Source organism: Syzygium oleosum, unplaced genomic scaffold (assembly GCF_021117445.2).
Source record: "Syzygium oleosum isolate NSW1041296 unplaced genomic scaffold, Sole_v2.1 Sole_v2.21, whole genome shotgun sequence".
NCBI classification, from domain to species: Eukaryota; Viridiplantae; Streptophyta; class Magnoliopsida; order Myrtales; family Myrtaceae; genus Syzygium; species Syzygium oleosum.
In genome coordinates this window covers 1,683,932-1,706,157 of record NW_026607505.1, presented here as the reverse complement: position 1 = coordinate 1,706,157, position 22,226 = coordinate 1,683,932, and the positions used below count along the sequence as shown (strand labels likewise).

General features: G+C 40.8%; 2 protein-coding genes across 3 annotated transcripts; both read right to left on the bottom strand.

The window, feature by feature from the left end:
• Positions 1–577: 577 nt before the first annotated feature.
• LOC115677493 (gamma-glutamyl peptidase 5-like) lies at positions 578–1,908 on the bottom strand. Of its 2 annotated transcripts, none has more exons than XM_056320723.1 (3): positions 1,397–1,908; positions 901–1,258; positions 578–814 (listed from the first exon to the last, which is right to left on the bottom strand). In XM_056320723.1, exons 1-2 carry the CDS (start codon positions 1,712–1,714, stop codon positions 902–904), a joined length of 675 nt encoding a protein of 224 aa, XP_056176698.1. In that variant the 5' UTR covers positions 1,715–1,908; the 3' UTR covers positions 578–814; position 901. The 2 variants fall into 2 exon arrangements, with proteins under 2 accessions (XP_056176698.1, XP_030456528.1); XM_030600668.2 differs by having other exon boundaries at positions 926–1,258; positions 1,397–1,901.
• Positions 1,909–16,082: 14,174 nt separating this feature from the next.
• On the bottom strand, positions 16,083–17,551 carry LOC115677492 (gamma-glutamyl peptidase 5-like). The gene is made up of 3 exons (XM_030600667.2): positions 16,900–17,551; positions 16,429–16,761; positions 16,083–16,319 (listed from the first exon to the last, which is right to left on the bottom strand). The coding sequence occupies exons 1-3, from the start codon at positions 17,215–17,217 to the stop codon at positions 16,221–16,223; spliced, it is 750 nt and encodes a 249-aa protein (XP_030456527.2). The 5' UTR covers positions 17,218–17,551; the 3' UTR covers positions 16,083–16,220.
• Positions 17,552–22,226: the final 4,675 nt, after the last annotated feature.

Below are 22,226 nucleotides of genomic sequence, written 5' to 3'. Positions count from 1 at the left end.
GCCCAATTTATTCTGATACCTTGTGGTGGTGAATATCTTTAAATTAGCATAGAAAAGCTTCCTGAGAAAAAGTTATGCAGAAGGCATAATGCCCTTGGGTTCCAACCTACATTCTTCTATCTACTTCTTGTTCACTTATTCTTAGGATTGGGATTCTAGGGTAAACTTTTTTAGATTTAATATGTTCATATCCTTAGATCCACATGAAGGCATAAAGATTTGCTTATATTGTCTAAGAATCGGAATTGCAAGGTTGAACTAGGAAGGACAACATATTAGATTAGTAAACAAATCAGATGGGTTGCTCAAACTGATGATATACATACATCTTTTCCAGGGCATATATTGACATAAAGATTTCATCATGTTGATTAATCAGTGTGGGAGAAGTTTGAATCTTTATTTTCTTTAGATAAAGAACAGAGGAAGTAAAGAGTCGACCTACTTTGAAATAAGGAATAAATAGCCGACTGTGGCGGTGGGGAAGTATTCTTTGGGCTGATTATCCAAATGTAGACAACCAGTAAGTTATGTCAATAGCCAACATTTGTTCTGGCAAATATGTAAAAGCCGGTCATTGGAAAACGTATATACTTTAATTTATGAACGAGCTCGTACATTGTTTCTTCTAACCACGTTTGGTCAGTAATGGAGTCACAAAAGGAAACAAAAATTCAACCAAAAAAATGAAAGAACTACAATGTAAGCAGTACTTCTATCTTCCCTTGAGAAAGTTTCTGCAGATCCTTTCCCAGCATTTTCGATCTGGCTCTGTCATCTCTAAAGCGAACTTGGCATCTTCAGCGAAACCTTTCTGCAAAAGTCACAGTATCACCAGATTAGTGGACAAAGCATGGAAATTGTCGCCGATGCATCAAAAGGAAGAAAAAGGGTATTCACATTAGTGATGCGGTTGATCAATTACCTCGATGCAGCCGTTGTTAAGAAGGCGGTCGATGAGATTGAAGAGAATGTCTTTGGTGTACTCAGGGTGGCCCTGAATACCGAGAACGCGATCACGAACTGTGAACATCTCGATGCCGGTTTTTTCGGAGAATGCAATGACTTCAGCACCAGTTGGGACCTCCCAGACCTCATCTTGATGGCACTCAATAATGGATAGAGCTGGCGGGATATCATCCATCGCATTCAAATACCCACATGGGAACAAATCCTTCACAATCCTCACCTTCCTCAGCCCAATGTCCCACCCTGTGTGTGCTTTCCCAACTTTGCCACCCAATGCTCTGCACAGCACCTGCAACAGAAACCCATTCAAGAAAGCCCCACTTCAGCTACTGACACAGATGACTACACGAGAATATTTGGCTTCAATGCAATCAAGATTCAATTGGGATTAACGGGTTCTAGTTCTGTATTCATCACATGCATCTACCTGGTGGCCGAAGCATATCCCGAGGATCTTCTTGTCCATGGCATCGAGAGTTTCCAAGAGGAAGCAGAGCTTGAGGATCCAGTAGTCGTTGCCATAGGCGTCATAAGGGCTCCCACTGACGACGAAGCCGTCGTACTTGTGGAGCTCGTCCATGTCCGGGAACTCCCCATCCACGACCCTGTAAAGGTCCCACCTCTCGCCTTCCTCCCCGAAGGCCGCGACGAATACGTTGAAGTACCCGCCGTAGACTTTCTTCACGTAGTCCGAGTCTCTTGCTGCGAGCAGAAGGGCGTACCTTTTCTCTGAAGTTGCCTTCATTTTCGAGCCAAGAAACCTGTTTGTGACTATTTGAGTCTGTCTGAGTCTTGAAATGAGAGTATCTGAGAGAGAGAGAGAGAGAGAGAGAGAGAGAGAGAGAGAGTGTTTATGTCTGTGTGTCTATGTGGGTATCTCTTGTTGTAGATATGTGAATTCGATGTGCAGAGAAATGGAGAAGGAGAGGTGGCCTTTATAGAGGACGAAGGACGCAGAGATGTTGGCAGTCAGCTGCGGCTGCTGCTGGATATGGAAACTTCCGTGAGCTGGGATCTTGAAATTAAAAATACATTTACTGTATGAATTATGCATTTGGAAAATGAAAAGACAAGCTCCATAATGTAAGAAAACGACACAGGAGGAGAAGACCAGCCTGGACATACACGGTTTGACCTGTTGGCCCCATTTCTGCCCTGAAAGAAAACGTGAACACAGTTGAACTTGTTTATTTCCTTTTGTTTGTTTGGAAGGTCACGCAGAAGTTCGAGGACGCCCTTTTACTTTGTCCTCTTTTTGGGCTTCCAAGCAAATAGGATTTGATTACAAACAGAATTGGCACTTTACACTATAAAAAAAATATGCGTACCATAACATCAAGGGATGATCTCATAACTAATCTTAAAGTTTTCCCTGTGAGACACTAATACTCTAAAACTTTTTTTTTTCCGTTTCACGGATACCCCAAACTCGTACCAATAATTCAAAAATATCTTCTCTTAAAACTTTCCTCCATAATAGGCACCGACGCCAGACGAAGGGACCTGATGTGACGATGGACGTCTCTCAGGTCTGCTTAGGACGATGGTGCAAAGAATGACGTCCAAGAAACGTCCTTTTTTGTCTCTCTTTTTTAAGGATACAACGATAATATCCATGCAAATGATGCTATTTTCTTTCTACCGTGCTTTTCTAAGAATCAAATTGGGGAAAAACAGGGGAAGTTTAGGGCTAGGGTTCTTGGACCATTTGCGCAAGCAGAATCGAATTAGCGTCAACTTGGATAATTGGTGTGCTAGGGTTTCTAATGGATTCAATTACGACTAGCACCAATTTTATGCATTAGATTAAGGATAAACAATCTTTTTCAATTGTTGATTATGGATTTATACTTCCCAAAGTTAATCTTCGAGTTTCGGTTTGTCTAATCTTCCCAAACTTGTAAACAAAATAAGCACTTCTATCCAATTAGTGAAGATGCTTTTGCTAATGAAATTAAAGACGACACATAAAAATCGAAAAGTTCATAATGGATCTTGAGCTAGTATCATCGAAGTGAAAATGACCACATAACTCATTGATCCTACCAATTACGAAGTGAAAATTCAGTGCATTTTGAATGTCTTTCACATAGAAAATCCACTTAGCATGTTGGTACTCTTTTAACTAGTTATGTAAGTGGATCGATGATAGGATCCTTCAAAAAGAATTTCTCCTAAATGTGACACCCATAATTCGAACAATGTCAACCCTAGGGAAACGCTTCATTGTCATCAAGAAATGAGAAAAAGTGGGGAAGTTGACCAATCTGGTTGATAATATTAGTAAATTTAATGATCTGAGCACATGAGCTTTTGGACCATCGTAAGAGCCACTTACGCGTGGGGAGTCAAGACGGCTCGTCGGTTTTGGAAACAGGTGGTTAGCACTAATTGAATGTTGCGTGTTGCAATTACGTCGTTTACGACTTTGTTAATCATGATTAACGCGTGAAATCAACTGTTGAACAGCATCAATTCGCCGACGGGTTTGAAAAGGACTTGAGATTTTGATTGCGCAAGAAAAAACATATTCAATAAGGTCTTTCCTAAGATAAAGATATAAAAAAATGGGAATTGACTCAAACGGGCACACTAGCTTAGGGCTACATAATTAAATCAAGTTGAGATTATTAACTATAATTGACAGACCAAACCAAGGGAAAAAAAAAGAAAAAAAGAACCAAAAGCTTTGGTTCAATCGGATTTGATGCACTGTTTATCTTCCCAAAAAGAACATTAGCAAGCACAGCCCGTCGGCAAATTAAGATAGTGAAAACTTTAATGTGTGTATTAGATGAATATTCGCTCACTGCTTAATCCATGTTGAGATCTCTTTTGCACAAACTACACATTGTATGGATGCAAAAAATCGAAATTTAAAGGATTTTGTAATATTACAGGTTTTTTTTGCTAGAACTTTATGGAAAGAAATTATCGAAACAATATGAAAGAATTTGTACACATATACATGAAAAGAGAAAAGTTTTTAAGGTTTTAACTTTATTTGGCAAGTCTATTTAAAAAATAGAGAAGACTCAAATTAAAATTTAAGTACTTGAGAGATAAAATAGGATGAGTAATTTACGCATTCATTTATTAACATGATATTATAAATAATTAATTGAGATCTTTGATCCTTGATAGTAGTTACCGATGGTATCTCACCAAAGCAGGGGAAGCCTAAGCTTCCGATTGGGTCGGCCCCACTTGTCTATGAGTATACACCTAGCGGATTGACAGGACTACGTTCCTCAGACTCCTAATTGGAGAGATAGTTATTTCTTCCCTCTCTCTAGGGAATACCTCCGAATTTAACACTAAGAGTTCAGACAAAATAAATTTAGGACTTGCTGAGGTCCAAAGACCATCTTAACGAAGAGAAAGAAAAATATTGTAACCCCTTTACGAGGTTCTGTTCACTTCACATAACATAGTATTGATGGAAGAATCAATGTTTCACTTAACTGACATAAAATTACTAAAACGATGAAGCAAAACTCCCTCGGAGGAAATTGTTGCTGGGGGGACAGTTTCGCAATATCACAATCCAAATTATTGAGATGAAAAGATATTTATTTGGAAAAGCTCATTCCACGTGAATGGCATTTTCTCATGTGTTCTTTTTGTTGGCATTGACAAGACAACGACAGCGACATCAGTGATGCTCCACAGTCCACGAGAACCAGTTATCTCCACCGTATAACTTTACACTAGCACTCAAAACTTGGCCTAATTAAAAAACAGAACACAAATTTTAGGTCGAGTGACAATTCTGACTCTAATTTTTTTTTATTTCGTAAAAATTCACCAACTTTTATTTAAATCCTAAATCTGGACCCCTTAACTTAGAACCATTTATTATCCAACTTGACTATTCCACCTCAGCAATAAATCCACGTGGCTTGCTGAGTGGATTTAAAGCACTATTCACTGTCTTCTTCTCTAAGTCACGTCTTGAAGAATAATGGCGAAACTGTTCGTCTCATTCACTTCACTGGCAAGTAAAAAAGATCTCCAAATTGAATATCTCTAATCAGACTTCGTTGTTTTGTCATAATCTGAAGTTGTAGACCACAGCCCGTCGACAAACGCCATGGGCGAGATCCGCCAAGCTCACAACCATAACCTTTTTTCTCAAACAAGGGTGACTTCAGAGAGAGAGTCAACGGGGGGCTAGATTTGGGATAAGGGTAAAAGTTGATGACTTTTTTATGAGATAAAAAAATTGGGGCTATAATTGTCACTCGACCTAAAGCTGGTGTTTTTTTATGAGACAAAAAAAAGTTGGGACCATAATGGTCACTCGACCTCAAGTTTGTGTTTTTTTTTTTGGAATCAGCCCCTCAAAACTTATCCTTTAGGATTACTACTAGTGAGTCCCGTTTTTATTTGCATGTTTGCAACATTTCCATTTTTCAATTTTCTTGAAACCACAAATTAAGAGATTATGATCCTGCTCTCACTATTTCTCGGCATATAAAACTGGAAATGCCTCTCGATCTTTGGGCAGATTGTAGACACATAAAAAAATGGCCAACTTGTCAACATGGTTCAGTTATGGTCGATGAGTGTTTGTATCAAAGATCATCAAGGGACATATGGTGGATACTTAAGGCAACGTGGAAGCAAATATCATCAAGTTGCCAACATAAGGGACACATGTCTTGTGTATATGTTTACACCCAAAGATGACTAATTTTTGGGTATTATTGACAAGACCAGTCATAACTTCGTCGAGGAAATTTCAGTTTTGCTCTAGTTCGGGAAAATAGTCATAACTTCGTCAAGACAGATCGGATTAACTTGGGTCCAAAGCCAAAAGAACGAAGACTCCTGGATCTACAACTTTTATGTTTTGAGTTTTCTCAAAAATCACTATAGAGCTGTCGATTTTAAAAGGAAGTCGACGGTTGCGATTAGTCAGGATGTGGAAATTTCAGTTCTGCACTAGTTTGGGAAAATAGTCATAACTTCGTCGAGACAGATTGGATTGACCTGGGTCCAAAGCCAAAAGAACGAAGACTCCTGGATCTACAACTTTTATGTGTTGAGTTTTCTCAGAAAATCACTATAGAGCTGTCGTCGTTAAAAGGAAGTCGACGGTTGCGACTGGTCAGGATGTGGAAATTGATAGACACTTCAGTGAAGAATTGCCATCTTGAAGGAATCGACAAAAAGTGGAGTCGACAATCATGAATACAACTATCGAAGAAGTAATTGTCAACATAGTGGGGTCGAAACAACCACCAACGTAGTGGAGTCGAATAAACCGTCAAGTCTAAAGTTATTGATCCTAATATTATTGTTCAACCCGACAATAATCAATGACGACAAATAAATGATCAAACACTCTATAATGAAAATGTAACATCCTGAATTCGATCCACTTTTGTGATCAATGAAATGGATGGTTATTTCTCATTTCGTTTTAGTAAGTCTCGTCCGGAACTGATCATTCTCGGGATACTGACCAATAGGGAATGGCTAACTAGGAAAACGGTACGTAGACCCAAAAACTCAACCGCGAATCGAGTCTGATTCCGAGAAACGACGAAGAAATATTTTTGGCCAATGTGGGCCGATCCAAGGAGGGTGACAGATTTGGTTTGGCCAATGATGTACGATCGGAACGCGGGTGATTCCGCACGAACGAGAGTATGCGTGGCGAACAATCTCGAACTTATTCCGAACGATCGCGACCTCCGGAACTAGTGATAAAATCCTCGTGTTCTCTTAGAAATCGAGACCGTCACGACTCGAGTAACCCTAGGTCGATATGCGTAACCCCTAAACATCCGCCCGTTAGTGAGAGACGCTAAAATCGCATTTGAGCGAAATTGATCGTGGAATTGAGTTCGGACTTGGGTGTCAAATTTCACGGACGTACACGACTATTTTGCAAGGACGACGTTGTACTAGTGTGGCCAATCATATTTGGGATCGGTATGGTCGAAAAATGAAATTTCGGCCCGAGATCGGAAAATTACCGTTTTACCCTTGGACCCTAAGCGCTAATTCCGAATTTTGGAAGGTTAATTTTGGCCTTGTTCAGCCCATTGGTGACCGAAATTATTGGGCAAAAATGCCCCCCATCACCCTTGTTATTTCCCAAATGACCCTTGGATATTTTGATCAAGACTTAATCTTGGCCCTTGATTTTGGTCGGATGTGATTGGTCTTCAAATGGTGTCCATTGGATCATAATTTTAGTGGAGTGGGTAGAATGGGAATTTTTAGTAGGTTGGTCAACCACCCCACTCACCATTTTCATCAAAACCTCTTGCAATCTCTCTCTCCCCCTCATTCCCCCTCAATCGGCCAACTCTCCCCCTCTCTCACGCCTCACTCTCTCCCACTCTCTCCTTCCTTGGCCGTGAGCAGCCAAGCCGCCGGAGCAACCCCCAAGCCGCCGCCGCCCGTGTGCCGCCACCGGCCGCGCGCCACCATCTCGCCGCACCACCACCACCTCAGCCCTTCTTCCTCATCATTTCGCCACCTCATCCCCAGCACCATCACCCCCACTTCGCCGCCCAGTCTAGCCGTGAGAGCCCCAGCCCGCCGTTTGCCGCCGAGCGCCGCCGTGAGGACCCCGAAGCGCCACCGCTGAACCGGCTTGAACCAGCCGTCGTCCGACCCGTTTTCTCTCGCGATCAGCACACATTTGAAGCTTGAGACCTTGTGAGTACAAACCCTAAACCCTAATTAGGATTATGTGCACTTTAGACAAGTTTTATGGGTTAATTAGGGTATTTTAGGGGTTAAATTGTGGAGGATGATTAGGCTGAATATGTGATGTTATTGGTGGCTTAGTGTGGTAATTTTAATGTGATTTGGTGACCTAGAATGGGCTGAGTAGTGGCTGTGCATTATGGCTTTAATTGGACCTTGTTCGGCTAATTTAAGGCTTAATTGTGGATTACCGTGCGTGCCTTGGTTTGTCCATGTAGTGGCCGAATTATGCATGGATTGAAGTTGATTATGGGATGCCATGTTGTGTGCTAGATGTGGCCGAGAATTGAGAGGCTTGGCGGACCTTGAGTGTGCGTAGTTATATTGGTTTAATCGCTTGAATTTGGGTGCCAATTACATGTCGGGGCTGATTTGGATTAATTGGTTCTTCGGGCATGGCAAGATGTGGGTTGAGCATGTTGTGGCATTAATTGAGCATGTGGCTATGTTGGAATTGAATGCTCAGTGTGAAATTTTACGAATGCCGAGTGTGGACGTTATGGCCATGAGTGTGCACATCGAGCATTGGCATAACATGTGCATATGCGAGTGTGCGTGAATAGCATGAGCATGTGATCATCTAAAATACCCTGATTCGTTTTACGCAGGGTTCATATAATAATTGGTGGTATGAGTACGTGTGATCACATAAAACCCTGATGCGTTTTACGCGGGGTATTGAACCCGTCCTGATGTGTATTACGCGGGACGATGCCCGGATTACCGGAAGATGGCCAACCTGATGCGTTTTACGCGAGTTGTGTCATGAGCCTGATGCGTTTTACGCGGGCCGGAGATTGATCTCAAAATGTTAGACCTGATGCGTTTTACGCGGATCGGACCTGATGCGTTTAACGCAGGTCGGTGTTAATTGGAAAGTTCGCACGTGTGCAAGTGTGCAGAAATAAGCATGAGCATTTGCATAGTGATGGCATGTGTGCAAGAGTGCATTAACGAGTGTAAGCATGTGCATGGCATGTGTCCGTGGCCAAGTGATTACGTGTGTGTGCCATGATGGGATTCTGCCTTATTATTGCCATTGTTATGTGCCTAACCTGCAGGGTCACTAAAATGCTTGATTTGGGCCCGAGGGCCTAAATCCTTTGTGTACTGTGCTATCGTTGTTTAATGCTTGTCAGGAGGTGCATGTTAGCCTAGTTTAGGTTTAGAGGGCCTACTCGCTGAGATTTATTTTCACTGTTGTTTAAACCCCAACTTTTCAGACCCCCAACCTTGAGATGGCAGGTGTGCCGATTCGTTTTGGGATCCCACACCGCATAGAGCGGTCGGTGATCAAGTACCGCGCAGGGAACGGGGAGACTTACATTAGACATTTTACCACAGTTTGGGTCGTTGTGGGTGGGCCGTAGTTCCAGGCTCATCAGTATCTGGGTTGGTGCTTTCGGGACCCGTTCGGGGTTTATGGACCCCTTAGGACCTTTGATGTCCCGATCGTCGGGTTTAGCCAATGGGACCCGCAGGATATTGATGGGGAGGGAAACAGCCCTGACGCCGTGTCTGAGGAGGATTTTGATCCCCGGCCGATCATTTTCGAGATGGATTCTGAGCTGGAGGAGGAGCCGATGGAGTGGGAGTCCGATCCCGAGCTGGAGCCGATGGAGCTGGAGCCGGAGCCGGAGGGCGATTCCGAGGAGGAGCCAGTGGAGGTCGAGTCCGAGCCGGATTCGATGGATTCCGAGTCTGAGTCGTTTGACGATTCGTCCGAGACCTCAGGATCCAACTCGGACTGATTGCCCTAGTGTTTAGCCTTGACCTTAGTTAGATAGGGCTGATACTTTTTGGAGGAGCCCTTTTTAGATAGTGCATGACCGCCCGAGCCACATACCCCTTTTTGAAGTTAGTGGCTGATGACCCATTTTTGGTTGATGTATATGCCTGTCAATGGATATTGTAAATCCCTGTTATTAATGTAAGTTGTATTTATTGTAATTATTGATATCCTTGGTCATGTTGTTATATTATGTACGGGTGTTATATTGCTTCCGCATGTACATTGTTCTCTGTTTCGAATTTTGGGTCGGCGACGCGTCCTGGGACGTCGTACTGAATCGACCGCGGTAGGGTTGTCACGTGCCGTAGGGTTCAGGGCGTGACAGAAAATGTCAATATTGAACCTAGAGTAGTTGAGCCACAAAAGATAGCATTGAGAGGATCTCAAAGAGATCGGATGTCAGCTATTTGTAATGATGATGTGGTTAGAAATTGACTTAGGAATTGGTAATGATTCATGTTCATTTTCACACGTCATGGAATGTGATGATTTTACTAATTGGTTTAATGCCATGGAAGAAGAGTCAAAATATATGAATTGAAAACAAGTTTGGGATCTTGTTGAATTACCAGAAGGATGTAAAAAGGTCAAGTGTAAATGAGTCTTTAAGACCAAGTGCGACACAAAAGGTAATATCGAACCGTATAAGGCCAGACTTGTTGCTAAATGTTTTACTCAGAAAGGAGATCTTTCACTAGTCTCCAAGAAATATTCATTTAGACATATTATGGCTTTAGTGGCTTATTATGATTTAGAGTTAAACCAAATGAATGTCAAAACTGCCTTTCTTAATGGGAATTTAGAGGAAGAGGTTTATATGGACCAACCTAATCGCTTTTCAATTAAAGGAAAGGAACGCATGGTATGTAAGTTAAAGAAGTCAATATATGGACTTAAACAAGCTTATAGACAATGGTATCTTAAGTTTAATAATACCATAACTTCCTTTAAATTTAAGGAAAACATTGTTGATCGATGTATATATGAAGGTCAGCGGAAGCAAGTTTACTTTTCTAGTTTTGTTTATTGATGACATTTTGCTTGCTACAGGATAAGAACATTAGAAGTGTCATAACTTTTATACGGCGTTCACTTGAGTGCCGTAACTTTTTTTTTTCGCTCACTTGAGTACCACATCAGAGTAAAATCGTTCACTTGAGTGCCTATTCCGACAATTCGTCCTACATGGATATTTTACTTAATTTTTCATTCCAACATGGCTTTTTATCACGAAAAATGAATTCCAACATGTAAAATCTTTCCTTACCAAAAAAAAAAACATGTAAAATCTTTGTCCAACATGGCAAGAGTATAGACAGGGAAATAGAAATTATTTAAAAGAAGATTTTCTCACTAATTTTAGTAATATGAAGGACGCCTGTGCTTGCAGCTTTGCTTCATGGTAGCATCCTTGGAACCCTGGGGCAGGACCACGACGCATTGGCGACGTCGGGATGGGACGTGATATCGGATGAACGGGGTCTTGCGAGGACTTTGCTGGCTATGGCTATGCTGGAAAGGTGGAAGCTCATTAACAGCGTGTGGATGGAGATGCTTTGTTACGCCGGGGCGAACCGCCAGTCATCTTACAACGCCAGGCAGGTCCGGTGAGGCGTAGAGCTGATCCCCCCTGTTTGGTTGCTTTCAGCTCACAAGACGGACAACACAATGTGCTATAATTCCGCAACAAGTAAAGTGCTTTTATCACATTTCATTCAAAATCTGATAGAACGTTGAATCAGCATCGAATTGGTCGAGTGATGTCATTGTGTTGCGTCATAGATTAGCATCCCTAATTCCAAATACCATTAAACAAAGTTTATACCAAACTACAAAATCAAGTCAAGTATCATTCCATCACTTTGCCTCATCCGGACGTTGCGAGTGCTCACGAAAAATGGTCTGAAGCGAACAGTGTTTGCCTTTTCAGGAATCACGAGGAACGACAACCAGTCTGAATTGCAGGCTAAATGAGAGAAAACATGCCAAAGTTTCTTAATCGAAATGAATTAAGGAACGTTGTCAAAAAGCAGATGGAACAATTTCAAAAGCAGATAGATAAATATAGTTCTTTTGACACATAAAGAGTTCCTTGCTTCCTGGCTATAGTCTTATCTTTTACTCTCTATAAAATAGCAACAATGTCGTTGTGAACTTTGAAAGACATTTGATCTTACAAGTTCCTCTATACATTTTCGGAGTCTTGAGCATTGGGACGAGGATTTATTGAAGTTATGTACATAAATCATTAAAGTCAGGCCAACCCAGTTGATCTTCTCAGGTTTCACCTCTGATCATTTTCCCCTTCTTGTTGATTGATTTACCTTGATGGTTATTTTCCTTGATTATCTTAGAGTTGTGATTCTTGCTCGGTACTCTTTTTTTATCTGTCTTTCAAATGGCTCGCCGGACATAAGACTCAAACTCAGCTGAACTAGAGATATCAACACGGGTCATGCACCCATTTTTTTACTCGTATTTTTATAATTGCATTGTGTTTGGGTTGTTTAAAATATTTAATGGTCGGGTGAAAGTGGGTTTTAGAATGTTAAAGTCTAATCCAATTGGTCTTGATGGGTTTCGGTCCATTTAAATACAAAGAAGATTAGCAAATATACTTGGGTTAATACCACAAAAAACCCAAAACTAGTCTTGTGACAAATTTACCCAAAACTAATTTTTTGACTATCTAAAACTCCAAACTGGTACACCTATGACAAATTTACCCTTCGTTAGTTTCCGTTAAATTTTACAGTCAAATTGCTGAGTTGGATAACATGTGGTAGTTGACAGATGTACCAGTTTGGGGTTTTAACACAATTTTACTTATTTGTGATTTTTCGTAGTATCAATTTAATTTAACGGAGGGTAAATTTGTCACTAGTATACTGGTTTGGGGTTTTTAGTGGTCAAAAAATTAGTTTTGGGTAAATTTATCACAAGTGCACCAATTTGGGATTTTTTGTGGTCAAAAAATTAATTCGGGGTAAAGTTATCACAGGTGTACCAGTTTGGGGTTTTTCATGGTATTTACTCAATATACTTTGAGACCACTTCTTTTTTGGTTATTTGTATTTACTTCTTTTCCTTGTCATGAGTAAATTTATGATATAGATGAAAGATTTCAGTCAAGCAGTAATTAACCACAAAAAAGAAGTCAGATTTATAAATGTGAGAATGCTAAAACCTACGCTTGAATTATGGGGAAAAATTGATTAACCATATTTGCACACAAATGGTAGTAGCATCTCCTGTATTTTTTATATGTACAATTGACATAGAGTTTGGTACATTTCCTTATTGTCCCTCTTAATGTTACAAATCTTGATGGATCTAAGTATTTTCAAATCTTTGAATACGTTTTGGATCTTTTAGTGCTTATGGGAGTAGAAGTATATGTCATATATATCTTCCCATGCATGATCTCTTCTACTAAATTAAATCAAATTTCTAACACTGGGAGAAATAACATGAGATGTGTTCTAGTATCCGGTTGTCCGGGTCGGTTTTGAGTGGATCGAAAATGGGCTTGATCCAAAATCGAATCATTTTTTTTTTGTCTGTCCTATCTCTGACTCTCTTCTCTTTGACTTTTGTTCTCCCTCTTGCAGAGCGCAGGAGTCAAATCCCGCACCTATGATACTAGCGTCCTCACTCCCCCAATTTTTTTACTAGCAGGGCAGCATGCCTATTGGTATTTAACTCATATTGACCGACTACAATAATTTGCTAATTGCTGTAAGAAAAGTCAGCAAAATTGTCATGTTAGATGAAGTTTTTGCCTAGTGAGCTCAAAGTGATTGCAGTCATCTAAGAGAATTTGCTGATTGCTAAGAAAAACTCCTAATGATACCGATTTGACTCTGGCAGTACAAAGTAGTGATGATCTTAATTTGGTAAATAGATCTCGAGAAAGAACTGCTCTGTTTCCTCATTTCTAGGACAATCTGAGGACAAAATGGCTTATTTCAATTGGATTCCAAAGACGGTATTAGTGGCGAGGGAGGATATGATGAACTTATGGGATGCATGGGGGATCCAAATGCTCGTGATCGTCAGCATTTCCTTCCAAGCGATCCTCCTCTTTGGGAACCGCCGAAGGTATGTAACCGGACGCTGGGGCATATTGATGAGGATGATTTTCTGGGTCACATACTTGTTCGCCACAGAAGTTGTACCTTACTCTCTTGGCAAGCTCACGGGACTACGAGTCAGCAATCCGGCTTGACCCGATCCAAATATCGAACTCAAGGCATTCTTGGCCCCGTTACTTCTGCTACAGCTCAGGTATCCGGACAATATCACGGCCTACTCGATGGAGGACAACCGATTGGGTTGGAGACAGGTCCTGAATATGGTCATTGAAGTGGCTGTTGTCAGTGGAGTGCTTATCAGATGCTGGAATTACTCCAGCTTTGTAATCTTGTACTTCACAATGTTTGTAGCCGGCATAGTCAAGTACGGGGAAGGAGTATGGGCTCTCAAATTCGCTCTTGGCTAGAACATCGGCATCGCCGAGAATGAAATCTCACAAAAGAGAATGATTCCTCATTTCTTGGGAGACTTGCCGGAGGAAATTGGCGGACTCAAGTTGCTAGTCAGGGCTTATTATCACTTCCATTGCTTAAAACCGCACTTGGAAAACTGGATCTATCGTCCCGACTATATATCTTAGCCCAAGCTCTCGATTGACGGTTGCTCATTACAAGAGGCCTTTAAAGTAACAGAGATGGAGCTTGGATTCACGTGCTCTACACCAAGGCACCAATAATTTACACCAAGCTGGGTTTATTCGTCAGGTTTTTGAGTTTCTTTTGGCTATTCATTACGCTGTGTGCATTCAAAATTCTTGCAAGGACTCTGCCTCAAAATGTATCTGTCTATACCAACTTCACCTTTTATGTCCTTGTAGTCACTTTTCTCATAGAAATGTATCAGATCCTACTATTACCCTATTCAGATTGGGAAATTGTAAAGATGGCGAAACGTCATAAATGGCCGCTTGTGCTGCCTTTCTTAAGAAGCCTAGCACCTATATCTGTGGATAGGTGGACACGTTGGTCGGACAAGCTGGATCAGTTCAATCTGCTTAGCTACTGTCTTCGACATGATTGGACAAGGTACATCAAATTCTTGAAGTGTTTCGGCATTCAAGAGTACATCAAAAGGAATTGGAGTCTTAATAGAATGGGGCCCCTTTGCTTCCCTCCAGATGAGAAGGAGAAATTGCTGCGAGGATTGCGAAGTTTTGAGGAAATAAGAGGCTCTCATCTGTCTAGCCAAATAGCAGAGTGGACTTTCCAAAGATTTAATCAAACTCGTCAACTCGGATGGAGTGTGGATATGGGGTTTGGTAAGTGCATTGTGGTATGGCACATTGCAACAAACTTATGCTACCATTGCAGCCAAGACTCATCTGGTTTTCTCCGTGGAAGCAAATTGATTTCGGATTACACGGTGTACCTCCTATCTATTCATCCTTACATGTTATCGGTCATCACGGGAAACATCGTCTTTGCACATGCTTGCTCTAAGATCAAGTCAATCCTGAAAAGTGATGCTTCAACAGACGCAGAAGCAATTAGCCTGGAGCATTTTTTACTACTGAACATCCTGCTTCATCAAGTTCGACACCCTCCGATGAGGCAGTGACATCAAAATGGGACGTGATACCCGATTCACAAAGACTTGCCAAGCTGTTGATGCAAATGACAGAAGAATGGGAGGTAATATACAGTTTCTGGATGGAGATGCTCTTTTCCACTGTCACGAACTGTCGATTGTCACACCACGCGGACCAACTTCGGCAAGGTGGAGAGTTGATCACTCTCGTCTGGCTCCTCATAGCTCACAAGACAGACAAGACAAACCCTTAGCTGCATAGACGATGGTAAATCATTTTTCATATTGTATGATAAATATAGGTTGTGAAATCTGTAGATTGTGTTTTGGACATGTAACTGGATTTACTCTTTCAAATTACTCGATCTTGAGCAGCATGATCTTGTGATATTACCCAATTTATTCTGAAGCCTGTGGTGGTTAACATCTTTCGTATTAGCATGTAAAAGCTTCAAAAGAAAAAAGTAATGTAGAAGGCACAATAGCCATGCTTTCCAAACTACACTCTTTTATCAACTTCTTGTTCACTTATTCTTAGGAATAGGATTCCAGGGTTAGCTTTTTTTAGACATAATATATTCATATCCTTACGCCCACATGAAGGCATAAAGAATTTGCTTATATCATCTAAGAATCAGAATAGCATGGTTGGACAACGGAAAACATATTAGATAAATGCACGAATCACGTGGGTTGCTAAAAAGGATGATATACCCGAATCACTTCCATTATACGGTCATCAAGATTTCGTCATGTTCATTGGTCAGTGTGGGCGAAGTTTACATCTTTATTTTCTTTAAAAAAAAAGAACAGAGGAGCTTAGGAAGTCGACCTACTTTAGATTTTGAATAGACAGCCGACTGTAGCCGTGGGGATATACTTTTTGGGCTGAACATCCAAATGTAAGACACAACCGTCAAGTTGTGTCGATAGCTGACATTTGTTCGGGCAAGTATGTAAAAGCTAGTCGTTAGCATATGTATGTATATTTACTATACGAACTGAGGCTCGTACAATGTTTCTTCCAACCACGTTTGGTCCGTAATGGAGTCATAAAAGGAAACGAAAATTCAACCAAAAGGAAAAAATAGAACTGGGAGCAATCCTTCTAGCTTCCCTTGAGAAAGTTTCTGCAGATCCTTTCCCAGCATTTCCGATCCGGCTCGGCCATCTCTAATGCGAACTTGGCATCTTCAGCGAAACCTTTCTGCAAAAGCCACGGCAACACCAGACCAGTGAGCAAAGCATGGAAATTGTCGCTGATGCATCGAAATGAAGAAAGAGGGTATTCGATAGGGAAGCAACTGATCAATTACCTCGATGCAGTCGTTGTTAAGAAGGCGGTCGATGAGATTGAAGAGAATGTCTTTGGTGTACTCAGGGTGGCCCTGAATGCCGAGAATGCGATCGCCGACCGCGAACATCTCAACCCCAGTTTTCTCGGAGAATGCAATGACTTCAGCACCAGTCGGGACCTCCCAGACCTCATCTTGATGGCACTCAATAATGGACAGAGCTGGTGGGATATCGTCCATCTCATTCAAATACCCGCATGGGAATAAATCCTTCACAATCCTCACCTTCCTCAGCCCAATGTCCCACCCTGTGTATGCTTTCCCAACTTTGCCCCCCAACGCTCTGCACAACACCTGCAACAAAAACACATTTCAAGGAAAGCCCAACTCAGCAACTAAACAGGTGATTACACATGAATATTCGACTTCAATACAATCAAGATTCTATTGGGATTAACGGGTTCTCGTTCAATATTCATCACATGTATCTACCTGGTGGCCGAAGCAAACCCCCAGGATCTTCTTGTCCATGGCACCGAGAGTCTGCAAGAGGAGGCAGAGCTTGAGGATCCAATAGTCGTTGCCGTAGGCGTCGTAAGGGCTCCCGCTGACGACAAAGCCATCGTACTTGTGGAGCTCGTCCGTGTCCGGGAACTCCCCATCCACGACCCTGTAGAGGTCCCACCTCTCGCCTTCCTCCCCGAAGGCCGCGACGAACACGTTGAAGTACCCGCCGTAGACTTTCGTCACGTAGTCCGAGTCCCTTGCGGCGAGCAGGAGGGCGTACCTTGCCTCTGATGTTGCCTTCATTTTCGAGCCAAGAAACCTGTCCGAGAGTGCCTGAGAGAGACAGAGAGCAGGTGTGTCTGTGTGTGTCTGTATGTGCCTTTCTTTGTTGTGGATGTGTGAATTGGATGTGCAGAGAAATGGAGGAGGAGGGGTGGCCTTTATAGAGGACGAAGCAGACACAGATCGTGGCTAAATCTAGCAGATGCTGCTGTATATGGAAACTTCTATGAGGTGGGGTTTTGAAATTAAACTATAGTTTTGGGTATAAATTATGCATTACGAGAATGAAACGAGAAGCTACATCGTGTAAGAAAGAAAACGACACGCGAGGGAAAGCGCAGCTGGGAGGGACACGGTTTGACCTTCTGGCCCTTTTCAGCCTAAAAAGAAAACGTGGGCACAGGGTCACCCCCATTTTTTTTTGGTTTCAACCCTTAAAAAATAAGTCCATTCGTGTCGTCGAACGATAATCCCGCTAAAAACCCTAAACTTTTTCCCGTGAGGGACGTCAATACTCCAAAGTTTTTTTTTCCCTTTTTACCCAAACTTGTACCGGTGACCCGAAAATATTTTTTTAGTTCTACCGCTGTCCCTTTATGGGAGGTGAGGGGTTGTTGATTTTTTGCAATAGATTAAGGATTGATAAGTCTGGGCATTTTTTATTATGGATTTGTAATTCCTATAGTTAATTTCGAGTTGCTGATTTTCTCTATGCTCTACATTATTGAAGTTCCTCCCACTGATATTAACTTGTTGATTTGCCCTTAAACTTTGAGAAGCCTTTTTCACAACAAAAGCGATCGTGATTCCTTAAAATTATCTTGAATGTTGCTCAGATGAAAAAGAAAATAAAAAATAAATAAAATGAAATAAAATACATTCAGAAATATTTTTAACATATTGCAAAAATTATCCACGTCACCGCCGATCGTGCCAAGAAAGATGGCCGACGCTCATATCAGTGATTGTCGGCCAAAATTGATCGGAAGGATTATATTGACAAATCATCGAAAGGTTAAGTCTCTGCCCCTCTCTAGATAAGAAGCAGAACGCACCATACGGGGGGAAGGGAAGAGGTGAGGTGGGCCCCTTATGACTAAAATTGATCAAATTAAAAAGTTTATGACTAAATTGGTATCCATACAATAAGTTTTAGGTTTTGTTTCGTAATTATTTCTCCAAAACTATCATTGCATGAGAAATATGATTTGTCAATTGATCAATGAGAAGGCAGTCTTGGAGAAAGAGCATGGAAAGGATGGGAACCCAATTTAAAGCATAGGAATGAAAAAAAAATCGACACTCTCGAAATGCAGCTAAAAAGGATTGGGCGTGATTTGGACACAACTTGAACCGTCTGAACAAAAAGTTATCAGTGGAAAGTGCCGAAGCTGGAAGCAAAGGAGAAGATCTATTTAAGATCCATAATTGCACCGATGGGACTAATTTGTCCATTGCTGCCGTTCTATTTGGGATAGGAAAAGACAACATTGCTTGCTTTACATCGACGAGAATGATTGTTTGGAGATAGTGGTGTTGTCTGTCAAGTCATTTTTCTTCTTGGTGGGATTAGTGATGATGGATAGAAGTCAGGCAAGACCAACGTTACCATGCAGAAAGGGAAAAATTATTCGAAAAGTACTAAATTTATTGTACGGTGGTCAATTTAGTCATAAATTTTTTAATTGTGATAATTTAGTCCTAAATCTTTTGACGATTTACCAGTATAATCCTTCCAACCAAATATCCAAATAATAGGTTTAGGACTAAATTGGTAAATCTTCAAAAGGTTTAGGACAAAATTGGCACAAAAAAATATTTAGGACTAAATTGACACAATTGAAATGTTTAAAATTGAATTAGCTACCATAATGATTTAAATGATGTATTTTGATTCTATTTTGGTCTTAACAATGTTTTTTTTTTGTTTGTGCTTGGCCTTGGAGTGAATGACAAAGTTCGAGAGTTTTGTGTCTCATTTTTTGGCGTTTAATCGTATTAGCACCATTGGCATATCATACATAGCTCAAGTAACATATTCATGCTACGGATTTAACAAAAGGATTACCCATTCGTATGATCGTATAGATTTAACAAAAACGGATTGTTCAGAGCAAATGACCAATCTCAGCATCTATTTGCTAGTGCACATGATATGATGCGGCAAATGTAACATGACAAACTCTAAAATTCAATATATTCACCATTCAAAGCACATATTCCCAGCACCATTCAACACAAAAAGGAAACATTAAAACTTCAACACTGAGTGTCACACCCCCTAATTCTATGAGAATAGGGGAAATGACACGACCGCCCTCCTAGATGTAACCTCAAACATAACCAACATAAACATATTATCAGAAATATAGATCTACATCTATAGATATGTGATAGAACAGTAATATGATTACATAGGAAACCTTGAGTCGAACATAGTCCAGTCCAACCAATTATGAAGCAAAATCTCTTATAATTATTTATAAAAGTGGATCGATGACGGGATCCTTGGAGAGCATCTAAAAGTTTCTTATAATCGTGACCTTTTTAATTTCGAACAATGTCAAACCCTAGACAAACAAGTCATTGTCATCATGAATTAGCATTGTCAATGATGAGTCATCTTCAAAATTTGTTTCTTCCCCGCCACGCATGAAAGCTAGCATGTCCGACCTTACAAGAAATAAGAGAAAAAGTGGGGGAAGGTGACCAATCAAATTCCTGTCGAAAATATAGTAAAATAATGATCGAGGACACGAGTTTTCGGACCATCGCAAGGGCCACGTACGCGTGCGAGCCAAAACGGCTCGTCGGTTTTGGAAATAGGAGGGGTTGGCTGGCACTAATGGAATCTTGCGTGATCTTAATTACATACTTAATGGCATTCCTTAATATTTCTTTAATGCGACGCGGGAAATCAACTGTTGAACCCGCCCAACACGTGTGTTCATTCAGCAACAATTCGCCCGAAAGGTTTGAAAAGGACATGAGATTTGATTGCGCAAAAATATTCGGGAAAATTTTCTAAATAGTCCTAAATTTATTACACGGATATCAAGTCAGTCCTAAATTTCTTTAATTTTGTCAATTTAGTCATATATTTTGCACAAGATTCCAATGTAGCTTTTTCGACCAATTTTCGATGGAAATCGCTGGCGTAGCGGTGTGCCATGTAGCCCTGGCCTGGATGACGGCCGACCTCGCTAGATTTGGCGAGGGGATCCCTTGTCGGTGTTGCCCTCGCCTAGCCGTGGCTCGCCCTAGCCCAGCCGTGGCTCGCCTTAGCCTAGCCGGGCCTCGCCTATGGTGAGCGACGGTGACCCTCGCCTAGCGAGGCGAACTTGCCCAACCATCGTCTATGGCTAATCACCTATAAAAGGAGGAAGAAAAGAAAAAAAAACATAAATAATAATTGAAAAATCAAAAAATTATTAAAATATTATTAAAAATTGTCTATGTTAGCGCTGGCGATGTCACATAGTAGAGGTGAGTGGTTTTAGGTTCCATATAGGCTTCACCTGTGCCGTATAGGTTCCATGTGGAACTTACCCTTGGAACATGTTCCTCATTTTTTGGAACTTGGAAACCCTGCATACCTTGGAACCCATCATGTCATAGGTTTTAGGGTCGGTTTCAGGGTCTACTCAGATTCCACATGTATTATTAATTGAACGATTACAGTGAATCATTACATTTAATAATCACCACTTGCTACTACAATCAATTGACTACAACTTATATCTAGACATACAAAAAATATGAAACATTAATGGAGTGAAAGTCTCAATCATAAAATGCAAGCTCAGATTAATAGTTCCAGATTATACACACATCATTAGACACCATGAAATACCATAGGATTGTACGAAACCATAAACAAAGAAAAACCCAAAAAATTGTTCCAGGTTCTACCTGCCTAGAACCTAGAACCTACCCATCGAAACAAGTTCCTTAATTTTTAGAACCTAGAATCTACTTTTGAACTTGGAACCGCATAGGTTTCCACCAGTCCGGTTCTCAAATTCCAGGTTCTATCGTGGAACCACGCTCATTCCTACCACGTAAACCGACTAGCGTCCACGTCAGTAATATCCGATCAAAATTAGCCGGAAGAACTGAATTGTCACTATGTCAAAAGGTTTATGACTATATCAACATAATTAAAATGTTTATGACTGATTTGACACCAATGTAATAGGCTTAGGACTTTTCCAACACTTTTCCCTAAAGAAATATGAAGAAGTTGTAGTACATGTATGAGCGGAAAGAGAGAATATTTGAGTTTTTAACTTTATTTGGCAAGTATGTTAAAAAAAAAACAATACAAAAGACTAAAATCGAAGCACGCGAGCGCCATAATAGGATTATGAATCTACCCATTTGTCTACCGACGCAATATTATAAAGCAGAACTAATCGAGACTATTTTGAGGATTTTTTTTATAATATAGCAAACATGAAGAATAATGAGATGAAAGCTGTATTCGATTTTTCGTTTTTCATTACGGAAAAAGCTCCTCCACGGGAATGGCATTCTTCACGTGTAATTTGTCAGCATCAAGAAGACAACGATGGCAACTTCAGTGATGATTAAACAACTCCACTGTAACACTAAACTCATCCTTTAGGAGCGCTCCTGGTGAGTCCATGTTTATCTGCATGTTTTACATCATTTTCATACTATAATTTTATGTGGGATTTGCATAATCACGATCCTGCCTTCCCCAGTTCTCGGCATATTAGTCGGGAGTACCTCTCAAACCCATCATTTTCCATGTGTACAGAAATCATGCTTTCTTTGATTATGTATACATGTCGTGTTTCTCATTGTTTGGTCAAATTGCATGCAAAAAAGTGTTGCACTATGCTTAATATACGCGTAAGTTTGCAACTTAGGATGATTCATTTGAGTATGTGGAAGATGGTGCCATCTATAATCTAGAATGTTTTGAGTGATCTGGTAGTGCGCCTATTAAGATTAAGTGCTACACTACACTTAATGTACACGATCAGTGTCCACATTATCGATTT

Coding starts and splice junctions, on each gene's coding strand:
- LOC115677493 (XM_030600668.2), bottom strand. CDS start 1,714: ATGAAGGCAACTTCAGAGAAAAGGTACGCCCTTCTGCTCGCAGCAAGA. Junction 1,259..1,396: donor GGATATGCTTCGGCCACCAG/GTAGATGCATGT, acceptor TTTCTGTTGCAG/GTGCTGTGCAGAGCATTGGG. Junction 815..925: donor TTAACAACGGCTGCATCGAG/GTAATTGATCAA, acceptor TGACTTTTGCAG/AAAGGTTTCGCTGAAGATGC.
- LOC115677492 (XM_030600667.2), bottom strand. CDS start 17,217: ATGAAGGCAACATCAGAGGCAAGGTACGCCCTCCTGCTCGCCGCAAGG. Junction 16,762..16,899: donor GGGTTTGCTTCGGCCACCAG/GTAGATACATGT, acceptor TTTTTGTTGCAG/GTGTTGTGCAGAGCGTTGGG. Junction 16,320..16,428: donor TTAACAACGACTGCATCGAG/GTAATTGATCAG, acceptor TGGCTTTTGCAG/AAAGGTTTCGCTGAAGATGC.